The sequence below is a fragment of the Bos indicus x Bos taurus genome, chromosome 4 (genome assembly GCF_003369695.1).
Source record: "Bos indicus x Bos taurus breed Angus x Brahman F1 hybrid chromosome 4, Bos_hybrid_MaternalHap_v2.0, whole genome shotgun sequence".
Taxonomy (NCBI): Eukaryota; Metazoa; Chordata; class Mammalia; order Artiodactyla; family Bovidae; genus Bos; species Bos indicus x Bos taurus.
In genome coordinates this window covers 74,337,058-74,349,120 of record NC_040079.1, presented here as the reverse complement: position 1 = coordinate 74,349,120, position 12,063 = coordinate 74,337,058, and the positions used below count along the sequence as shown (strand labels likewise).

The following is a 12,063-nucleotide window of genomic DNA, read 5'->3' as shown; positions in this document are numbered from 1 at the left end:
CATGAGTTTATTCTACTTTGCCTTTTCTCTTTCTCTTCTTTTTCCATATTTTAACTTTGTAATTGTGTTATTCCCATCCTGTCAGAGAATGTAATTATACAAACAGTATTCTACCCTTGTTCCCATCTTTTAGTTTTGACCTATGACCAAATGTAGTGCCTGCCAATCCTTTTGCTAAAGCCTCCCTGATGCTAAGTCACTTCAGTCGTGTCCGACTCTGTGCGACCCCAGAGACGGAAGCCCACCAGGCTCCCCTGTCCCTGGGCAAGAACACTGGGGTGGGTTGCCATTTCCTTCTCCAATGCATGAAAGTGAAAAGTCAAAGTGAAGTCGCTCAGTCATATCCGACTCTTAGCGACCCATGGACTGCAGCCTACCAGGCTCCTCTGTCTATGGGATTTTCCAGGCAAGAGTACTGGAGTGGGTTGCCATTGCCTTCTAGGCATCTCCATTGCACTGATTTTTCAGAAAGTGCTTATGAATATAGCGTTCCCTGAGTTCTTACAAGCTTAACACTGTTTTTCTACACCCACGATACCTGAATGACAGGTTGGCTAGATATAAACTTCCTTGGCTTACACTTCCTCTCCTCAAGTTTCTTGAAAATATTGCTCACCTATCATTTTGCTTTATTACAGATTCACCTTCCTTGGTAAGTAGCTTACCTGTTTGCCTTAATCCCCCCACTTCACTTCATTCTTTACCATCAAGCAGACAGGAAATACCATGTCCTTTCAAATCAGCCTCAAAAACAGTACTTTCCCAAACCTACTTTGTTAATTTTTGTCTACATACTCTTCAAACATTTCCTTTTGATTCTCCAGTAGCCAGTGCTCAGGCCTCATTTGTTCTCAGTATTTTCTCACTTAGAGTTGGACTCTCTTTCCAGACATGATTCATTTGTACTTCAGGACTACATGTCAACCCCATGCCCTGTCCCCACCATCCTCTCCTCTTTTCCCTATAGTCATTGCTTAACTTTTCACTTCAGCTCCAGAGTTGGCTCTGCTGGCTTCGATTGTTTATTTCACTATTTACATGTAACTTAAAACTTGTAGTTAACTCTGTAGCATGGGCATGCATGCTTAGTCAGTCAGGTCCGACTCTGCAACCCGATGGATTATAGCCCACCAGGCTCCACTGTCCATGGGATTATCCTGGCAAGAATTCTGGAGTGGATTGACATTTCCTCCCCCAGGGGATCTTCCCGATTCAGGGATCGAATCTGCATCTCTGGGGCTCCTGCACTGGCAGACGGATTCTTTACCACAGAGCCAGCAGAGTAGACTTCTAGTCATACTGCAGGCTAGGGTTAGAGTGATTTTATTTGCTCTCCTTAGTGATCTTTGTGGAGAGAACTGGATTCAGGTGGCCAACATTATCCTATGGAAAACTAGAAGTCCTTGTATCGCTACATAAGAGTCACTGTAACAACCACTCAAATTTTTCTACCTTTAATAAATCAGATCATAAGCTTTTCTATTCTGTGACTTCCAAAAACTTTCATCAAATGACTTTTTATTATTAAAAAAGGATTAAATATCTTTGCAATCTTTCTACTTATTCAGAAACTACTAATATTAAAATCTTCTAATCAGCTAATTAAATCAAATACGAAATAGTTATAGATTAAGGTATTCATAAAAGAAAAGTGATAAAATTAGCAAGTGAAAAAAGACAGAAGAGTTGATGTTTTTAAATCTATGTTGCTTTGCAATGTAGACTTATAATCCTAACATCCATAAGGCACTTTCTTATTTGTATCACAAATCACTTTCACATGTATTACTGAAATCTTCTAAGGATTGTTAGAAGAGGGATCTGAGGTCTAGAGGTTTAAGGTGAATTGCTAATACCTCAAAAGGCGGAAAATAACTAAGCTGGAAATCAAAACCATTGTTCTTCTCACTATACTATGTCTGCGCAATCATGTCTCCTGAGTAGTTTCATTACTATGAACAGACAAACATAGATTTATGACTTGATTTATACACTTCAATGCTCAATTTTTCATTATTTTCAAATATCTAACATAACTATAAAACACAAACCTGAAATGGATTTTCCTGTAGCATTCCAGATTTTAAAAAATTAACAGTTATTAGAAATATGCCTTGTGTAACATACTGGCTAAAAATTGTCTGTCTTTCCCAAAATAGTAAGGAATGATTCAAAATTCACAAGAACTTTTTCCCAATGTGAAGAAGGTAAGAAAACATGTGGACACATTAGTGAATATTCTAAACAAAGATATAGAAACAACATATATAATAAATTAAAAATTACCTTGATATTTCTCTGAGATAAACAGTCTGCATGGCTTTCTTCAAATGAGGTTCAATGTTTCTCCAGAGCTTGCGAGTATCACGTTCATTTGCTACCCCAAAAAGGAGAAAATTTCAATAATTTAGATCTTACAGAAATTTTTTCAAAAGAAAAATTATTACAGTAAAATTATAGTTACCTTCTCCTTTAACCACAGGTTCGCAATATTTAGGAAAATTAAGTGCTGCCTATAAACAAAGGGGGAGAAAAGAGAAACAAAATTTATCTACCACAATTAGAAATTATTTTTCAAGTAAAATTTTTGTTAGGATTCAGGAAAACTTATTTCAATATAATTGCCCAAATGAAATGTTATCAGTTTATTACTACAACAATAAAAACGATAATTATCAGTAACAGCAGTAATACAACATGTAAAATATTCCTTAAATGGATAAATCCCCACCTAATATATTGGCCTCTAGATAAAAAGTAACATAACAATCCCCAAAGCAGATTTAAAAGTACATACATATAAAAGAATATTTTTATATTTTATGTATTTATGCCTAAAAAGAATATTTTGCAGATGATTTATTAAACTGTCAAGAAATGTGCCACTTACAAACTTTGAAACAAAAGTATCCATTCAAAGGAAAAAGGAAAATATATGTTTATTATCCTACATTCTACATATGCAGAAAAATAAGGACCCTATACTGTTTTTTCTCCACTACTTAAAGATCATCTTACATTTATTAGTATCACTAGTAGTAATAAAGACTTAAACCACACTTCAAGTTTCAAGTTTTTGAATATAATGTAACAATAACAAGAAAAAAAGTAATCTCATCCCTCAATAAAATCATTCCTCAGTGAAACCCAAAGGACTTTATAAAAACCGTATTTAGATTTAACACTTTCTTTTCCTACAAATAGTTTCTCTAAATAATTCTTCCTTCTTGTACTTTATAATAATCTACTTTGAAATGACTGCCAGCACAGATACCTGCAGGATTCAAGGACATCAGAGTTAAGGAATGGTAACTACAAGTTATTTCCCAGGAATAACAGAGGATGAGTACTCACTCCCGACTCCACCTCACGCAGGAACTGCGCACTGACCCTCTATCCCCTCTGTAAGCCCCCTTGCTGTCATATCCCTCTGTCACCAGGAATCTCAGACATTCAACTTCTGGAGAGGTGTTATTGATAAGCTTGAGCTAGAACAGTTTGTCTCTGGTTTGTTCCCTACTTAGAAGACACTTGAAATCTTCATCTAAATCAGAAGAGGCCTACAATTTACAAGTTCCAAAAACACACTAAATGTGAACACAATTTCTCCTATATTCTATCTCAAATACACACTGAATCCTTCTAAGTAATATTTTTCAGAGCAAAGAAAAGAACAAAGCAAAGAAAATATATCAAGAGAATCTGTTCCTTTGAAAGTTCCATTTTCTAACCTTAGACATTTTACCATCTTGTTACATGGAGATAAGATCTTAAGTATTAATAAAAGATTTTAAGAAACCAGATATTCTTGCCTTCTCCCTCATGGATCCACACAACTAAAGAACAAAGATCAAAATTAAGTTAAATATGAAAATTAAAGTAAATACATTTTCCAAACTGCCTATGAAGATTAAACAGCTAATGTTTAAAACAAATTTTTTTAAGTAACCTTTTATATAAATTCAAAGTAATCCTTTATACAAAGATTACTAACTCAAGGTTAGTGGCTAAGGAAAGACCTATATAAAGCTTCTGACCATATTCAAGAGCATCTAGATTTCAGATCACTATCAATACATGTGCTGTGCTTAGTTGCTCAGTCGTGTCCTACTCTTTGCAACCCCAAGTGCTGTAGCCTGCCAGGCTCCTGTGTCCATGGGGATTCTCCAGGTAAGAACACTGGAGTGGGTTGCCACGCCCTCCTCCAGGAGATCTTCCCAACCCAGGTCTCCTGCACTGCAGGAGGATTCTTTACTGTCTGAGCTACCAGAGAAGCCCTGGTAATATCAATATATATTAATACAAAATCCTGAAAAACAATTGTTAAAAAAATTAGATATACAATTGCTTATTAAGTTTTCACACCTCCTCTCTGTTAGCCTTCATTTTAATTTTAATAAAAATTACTTGTGATTAGAGAAAAGAGAAAGGAGGAAATAAAAAACACACTCCTAAGGATATATGGAAGTAAACAACTAAAGATGACTGAAAGGTTTCAGATCAGGTCAAAATTTGTACTAACCCACAGATTTCTATTTCCAGAATAAATTTTTAGCTTCTAGCCTATCTCACACCTTTTCTACATAAAAGATGTACATTTTATTTAAGCAAAATGAGAACTCACCAGATGCCGGAGCTCTTTCAAATCTCGACAGACAGTATAGAAAACTCCAAGAAGAATGTTAATGTAGGCAGCATAGAAATCAGCTGAATACTCTGGAGGATGATCATGAGATAGGATCTTCTGCAGGTTCCCTGTTCACGGGACATAAATGAACAGAAATGACTGACCTAGCACCCTAGTCGTATCTTCTAGCATTTTATAATACAGGTTTAAACAATAAACACACAGGTTCAGCAATTATCAGGAATAATAAAACAGTTACAAGATTAGGATGTAAAAGTAATACAAGTTTTGAAACTGAGGTAAAAGAATCATGAATCTAACGTTCTAGAAAAATAACTAAATTTTACCTGACATATGTACTACGAAATGACATCTAAAGAAAATCACAAGAACCTTATAATAGGCAAAGCAACATCAATATCAAGAGCAAAAAAATAATATGGACTTCAGTTATTTTTCCAATTACATAAGTCAGCTAGGTAAAAACAAGAGGTACTATATAAATCACCACAAAATTGGAAAATGTGCTTCATTTTTTTGTAAAATGAAAATAATTCAAGAATTTTTTCATGAAAATCTTCATCTTTACTTTGTCCTTCCCTTTTTTTATAAAATGTGTTTTCTTCCTACAACTTTGGTATCTTTATTTCTTTTATCTTACTCTTATACAGTATCACATGTTTAGAACCCTAAGTGAAAGTGAATGTTGCTCAGTCACATCCAACTCTTTGTGACTCCATGGACTATACAGTTCATGGAATTCTTCAGGCCAGAATACTGGAGTGGGTAGCCTTTCCCTTTTCCAGGGGATCTTCCCAAACAGGGATCGAGCCCAGGTGGCCATCATTGTGGGCGGATTCTTTACCAGCTGAGCCACAAGGGAAGCCCAAAAATACTGGGGTGGGTAGCCCATCCCTTCTCCAGAGACTCTTCCTGACCCAGGAACCGAACTGGGGTCTCTAGAATTGCAGGCGGATTCTTTACCAACTGAGGTATCAGGGAAGCCTTTAAAATCCTAAACTTATATTTTATTCTGTTAAAAATGTAATATTGTAGAAGCACAGTTAAAACTAAAAAGAAACCATCTATTATTCAAAATTTCCAAGTTTATAGCACCTGAATCAGTCAGTCATTTATTCCTTATTGCAATTCCCTCTGACTTCTTGATGCGATGGTCTCTTTAGACTTCTCAGTTAAGAGCTCTTTGACCAAGAGTAGTACTGTAAACTTCGGAGAGGGCAATGGCACCCCACTCCAGTACTCTTGCCTGGAAAATCCCATGGATGGAGGAGCCTGGTGGGCTGCTGTCTATGGGGTTGCACAGAGTCAGACACGACTGAAGCGACTTAGCAGCAGCAGTACTGTAAACCTAGTTCCACAGGGTTCAAGACTATCACAATACTTTCAAGTGAAAATTCTTATGGAATGCTCTGATCAAGTCAACTTCCTTTTTCTTAAGAATCCTTCTGAGTATTTTTACTATGAATATGTTGCCATTTACCATCAGACCTTGATTTTAACTGTTCTCTTTTTCCTCACAGTCAGTCAGGTACATAACAATACATATGGTCTATCAATAGATACTAATATACAGAAATTCAGAAATAGTTGTATATAACAGGATCTGCTAAACAGGGCAGTTGGCCAAACAAAATGCCAAAAACCACATAAACAAAGTCCCCATTCCCAAAAGATCATTTTAAAGCCTATTCTCATGCCTAGAACGTTATCCTGAAGGAATTCTAAATAGAGATTGTTGCTAGATCTGCAATTTTATATCACAACCACTGAAAAAAAATATACAAAGTTCAAAATTTGACTTTGAAGCCTATGTATTTTTACACCTAATAGCTATTTTAAATTTAATGTTGCCAAGTTTTTAAAACATAAATATTTGATACAGTAAAAACTTGTAAAAAGTACCTTAAAACTTGGAGATAAAGGTACTTATATATAAAAGCTGACAGATAACTGGATGGATGGAAGAAAGAGGGACTTCTGATTCCAGTCATGAGGGAGTATTTCCAGTTCAGAAATACTCTTCTATAAATAAACAACTAAAAACTGGACAAAATATAGAAAACAGCTATTTTCAGACATCAGGCAGCCAAGAACTCTGATACGAGAAAAGGGAAATGAGGTGAGTCTTACCATCAGCCAGGCTTTCTAATTAGAGGAAACTTTACAATAGTGGTACAGTAGAGTTGCAAAAGGAGCCCATTAATCTTAGTTGAGTTGAGACAGAGGTGAGAGTAGAGAAAGCTAAGGGTACTAGAATATAAAGGGTAAACTTCATGAGAGAAGGACACTATGCAGAGAAAGAGCCCCAGAAATCTACATTAAGGGTTGCCCTTGATTCTTAGCTGAATGCCAACATTTAAATGCATGCTGCTGCTGCTAAGTCGCTTCAGTCGTGTCCGACTCTGTGCGACCCCATAGACGGCAGCCCACCAGGCTCCCCCGTCCCTGGGATTCTCCAGGCAAGAACACTGGAGTGGGTTGCCATTTCCTTCTCCAATGCGTGAAAGTGAAAAGTGAAAGTGAAGTCGCTCAGTCATGTCTGACTCTTCAGAGACCCCATGGACTGCAGCCTACCAGGCTCCTCCGTCCATAGGATTTTCCAGGCAGAGTACTGAATTGGGTTGCCATTGCCTTCTCCTATTTGCATGCATAGATAGAGTAAAAGCCCAGAAAAAACAAGCAAGAGAAACTTCTGGGGGAAAAAAAACAATTATTGGAGAGCTGTAGGTCAAACAATCTCCAGAATTCAGACAGGGGTATAATCTGTTCATTTTTTCCACTAGTAAGAATAGAGAAACTATACTAAATACATTGAGCATTCAGCAGAGAACCCAAAAGGACTTAGAAGTATCTTAGAAGTGGAACTAAAATTAGCCCCAAACCCTCTCTCCAAAAGAGCTTAAAAATAACTTCAAGAGGGTCAAACGTATCTTCAAATGATTTAAATGCTTAACAGAAAAAAGTCCAACATGCAACAACAAAAAATTTAATATCTATCATTCAATCAAAAATTACTAAGCACATGACAAAGTATAATGGATATCCATAACAGAGAAAAATCAGTCAATAGAAACAACCCACAATGAAAGAGGTAATTGAATTAGTACACAAGGACATTAAACAACTATTAAAAACATACTTATATGCTCAAGGAGATAAAGGAAAACAAAAGCATAATGAGATCTATAAAGAAAAATTCCACTGGATTCAGCAGTCACTGTCGTGTCTGACTCTCTGCGATTCCATGGACTGCAGCACTCCAGGCCTCCCTGTCCGTCACCAACTCCCGGAGTTTACACAAACTCATGTCCATGTCAGTGGAGTCGGTGATGCCATGCAACCATCTCATCATCTGTTGTCCCCTTCTCCCATCTTCAATCTTCCCCAGCATCAGGGTATTTTCCAGTGAGTCAGTACTTCACATCAGGTGGCCAAAGTATTGGAGTTTCAGCTTCAGTATCAGTCCTTTCAATGAACATTCAGGACTCATCTCCTTTAGGATGGACTGGCTGGATCTCCTTGCAGTCCAAAGGACTCTCAAGTCATCTCCAACACCACAGTTCAAAAGCATCAATTCTTCTATGCTCAGCTTTCTTTATAGTCCAACTTTCACACCCATACATGACTACTGAAAAAACCATAGCTTTGACTAGACGGACTTTTGTGGCAAAGTAAAGTCTCTGCTTTTTAATATACTGTCTAGGTTGATCATAGCTTTTCTTCCAAGGAGCAAGCATCTTTTAATTTCATGGCTGCAGTCACCATCTGTAGTGATTCTGGAGCCCCCCAAAATAAAGTCTCTCACTGTTTCCATTGTTTCCCCATCTATTTGCCATGAAGTGATGGGACCTGATGCCAGGATCTTAGTTTTTTGAATATCGAGTTTTAAGCCAACTTTTTTACTCTCCTCTTCCACTTTATCAAGAGGCTCTTTAATTCTTCTTCACTTTCTGCCATAAGGGTGGTGTCATCTGTGTATCTGATGTTATTGATATTTCTCCTGGCAATCTTGATTCCAGCCCAGCATTTCTCATGATGTACTCTGCATATAAGTTAAATAAGCAGGGTGACAATATACAGCCTTGATGTACTCCTTTTCTAATTTTGAACCAGTCTGTTATTCTATGCCCAGTTCTAACTGTTGCTTCTTGAATTGCATACAGATTTCTCAAGAGGCAGGTCAAGTGGTCTGGAATTTCCATCTCTTGAAGAATTTTCCAGTTTGTTGTGATCCACAAGGTCAAAGGCTTTGGTGTACTCAATAAAGCAGAAGTAGATGTTTTTGGAACTCTATTGCTTTCTTTATGGTCCAGTGGATATTGGCAATTTGACCTCTGGTTCCTCTGCCTTTTCTAATTTTCTAATTTCATCTCTGGTTTCTGTGCCTTTTCTCTTTCTTTTTATCCTCTGGATTGGATAACTGCAGATGAAGACACTTGTAGAGAAAAAGGTCACTGAACTTGAAGACACAGAAACAAAAGCCAAACCAAATAAAACACTGAGGAAAAAAGATACAAAGTTTAAATGAATAAATAAGAGATTCAGCAGGACAATATCAAGAGATCTAATGGTCATGTAATGCAGCCCTGGAAAAAGGTGGGGGGAGCAGAGGGGACAGATGAAATATTTTTAGAAATAATGGCTGAAAAATTCCCGAAGTTGAAACTATACATTCATTATCCAAAGGGCTGAACAAATCTCCAGGAGGGTACATGATGACAGATATTTTCCACCTTGCCTTTTCAGTTATGTAAAGCCCAACTGATCAGTGGAGATCAGAGGAGAAATAACTCCAGAAAGAATGAAGGGATGGAGCCAAAGCAAAAACAATACCCAGTTGTGGATGTGACTGGTGACAGAAGTAAGGTCTGATGCTGTAAAGAGCAATATTGCATAGGAACCTGGAATGTTAGGTCCACGAATCAAGGCAAATTGGAAGTGGTCAAACAGGAGATGGCAAGAGTGAACGTCGACATTCTAGGTATCAGCAAACTAAAATGGACTGGAATGGGTGAATTTAACTCAGATTACCATTATATCTACTACTGCGGACAGGAATCCCTCAGAAGAAATGGAGTAGCCATCATGGTCAACAAAAGAGTCTGAAATGCAGTACTTGGATGCAATCTCAAAAACGACAGAATGATCTCTGTTTGTTTCCAAGGCAAACCATTCAATATCACAGTAATCCAAGTCTATGCCCCAACCAGTAATGCTGAAGAAGCTGAAGTTGAACGGTTCTATGAAGACCTACAAGACCTTTTGGAACTAACACCCGAAAAAGATGTCCTTTTCATTATAGGGGACTGGAATGCAAAAGTAGGAAGTCAAGAAACACCTGAAGTAACAGGCAAATTTGGCCTTGGAATACGGAATGAAGCAGGGCAAAGGCTAATAGAATTTTGCCAAGAGAATGCACTGGTCATAACAAACACCCTCTTCCAACAGCACAAGAGAAGACTCTATACATGGACATCACCAGATGGTCAACACCGAAATCAGACTGATTATATTCTTTGCAGCCAAAGATGGAGAAGCTCTATACAGTCAGCAAAAACAAGACCAGGAGCTGACTGTGGCTCATATCATGAACTCCTTATTGCCAAATTCAGACTTAACTTGAAGAAAGTAGGGAAAACCTCTAGAAAGTAGGGAAAACCACTAAAACTATACTGGTTTAGTGATTTGACCTAAATCAAATCACTTATGATTATACAGTGGAAGTGAGAAATAGATGTAAGGGCCTAGATCTGATAGATAAGAGTGCCTGATGAACTATGGACTGAGGTTCGTGACACTGTACAGGAGACAGGGATTAAGACCATCCCCATGGAAAAGAAATGCAAAAAAATTAAAATGGCTGTCTGGGGAGGCCTTACAAATAGCTGTGAAAAGAAGAGAAGCCAAAAGCAAAGGAGAAAAGGAAAGATATAAGCATCTGAATGCAGAGTTCCAAAGAATAGCCAGAAGAGATAAGAAAGCCTTCTTCAGCGATCAATGCAAAGAAATAGAGGAAAACAACAGAATGGGAAAGATTAGAGATCTCTTCAAGAAAATTAGAGATACCAAGGGAACATTTCATGCAAAGGTGGGCTCGATAAAGGACAGAAATGGTATGGACCTAACAAAACAGAAGATATTAAGAAGAGGTGGCAAGAATACACAGACGAACTGCACAAAAAAGATCTTCACGACCCAGATAATCACAATGGTATGATTATTCACCTAGAGCCAGACATCCTGGCCCACATGTGAAGTCAAGTGGGCCTTAGAAAGCCTCACTACGAACAAAGCTAGCAGAGGTGATGGAATTCCAGTGGAGCTTTTTCAAATCCTGAAAGATGATGCTGTGAAAGTGCTGCACTCAATATGCCAGCAAGTTTGGAAAACTCAGCAGTGGCCACAGGACTGGAAAAGGTCAGTTTTCATTCCAGTCCCAAAGAAAGGCAATGCCAAAGAATGCTCACACTACCACACAATTGCACTCATCTTACACGCTAGTAAAGTAATGCTCAAAATTCTCCAAGCCCGGCTTTAGCAATACGTGAACCGTGAACTTCGAGATGTTCAAGCTGGTTTTAGAAAAGGCAGAGGAACCAGAGATCAAATTGCCAACATCCGCTGGATCATGGAAAAAGCAAGATGGTTCCAGAAAAACATCTATTTCTGCTTTATTGACTATGCCAAAGCCTTTGACTGTGTGGATCACAATAAACTGTGGAACATTCTGAAAGAGATGGGAATACCAGACCTCTTGAGAAACCTATATGCAGGTCAGGAAGCAACAGTTAGAACTGGACATGGAACAACAGACTGGTTGCAAATAGGAAAAGGAGCACGTCAAGGCTGTATATTGTCACCCTGCTTATTTAACTTCTATGCAGAGTACATCATGAGAAATAATGGGCTGGAAGAAGCACAAGCTGGAATCAAGATTGCCAGGAGAAATATCAGTAACCTCAGATATGCAGATGACACCACCCGTATGGCAGAAAGTGAAGAGGAACTAAAAAGCCTCTTGACGAGAGTGAAAAAGTTGGCTTAAAGTTCAACATTCAGAAAACGAGGATCATGGCATCTGGTCCCATCACTTCATGGGAAATAGATGGGGAAACAGTGGAAACAATGTCAGACTTTATTTTTTTGGGCTCCAAAATCACTGCAGATGGTGACTGCAGCCATGAAATTAAAAGATGCTTACTCCTTGGAAGAAAAGTTATGACCAATCTAGATAGCATATTCAAAAGCAGAGACATTACTTTGCCAACAAAGGTCCGTCTAGTCAAGGCTACGGTTTTTCCAGTGGTCATGTATGGATGCAAGAGCTGGACTGTGAAGAAAGCTGAGCGCCAAAGAATTGATGCTTTTGAACTGTGGTGTTGGAGAAGGCTCTTGAGATTCCCTTGGACTGCAAG

General features: G+C 38.0%; 1 protein-coding gene across 2 annotated transcripts in view; it reads right to left on the bottom strand.

The window, feature by feature from the left end:
- Positions 1-12,063, bottom strand: part of ORC5 (origin recognition complex subunit 5) — a 93,352-nt gene that overhangs the window by 56,165 nt on the left and 25,124 nt on the right. For both annotated transcript variants that reach the window (XM_027539730.1, XM_027539729.1), the window contains exons 7-9: positions 4,625-4,755; positions 2,465-2,513; positions 2,287-2,377 (exon numbers count right to left, since the gene is read on the bottom strand). In XM_027539730.1, the coding sequence (XP_027395531.1) occupies positions 2,287-2,377; positions 2,465-2,513; positions 4,625-4,755 (271 nt within the window). The remainder of the gene's footprint in view (positions 1-2,286; positions 2,378-2,464; positions 2,514-4,624; positions 4,756-12,063) is intronic.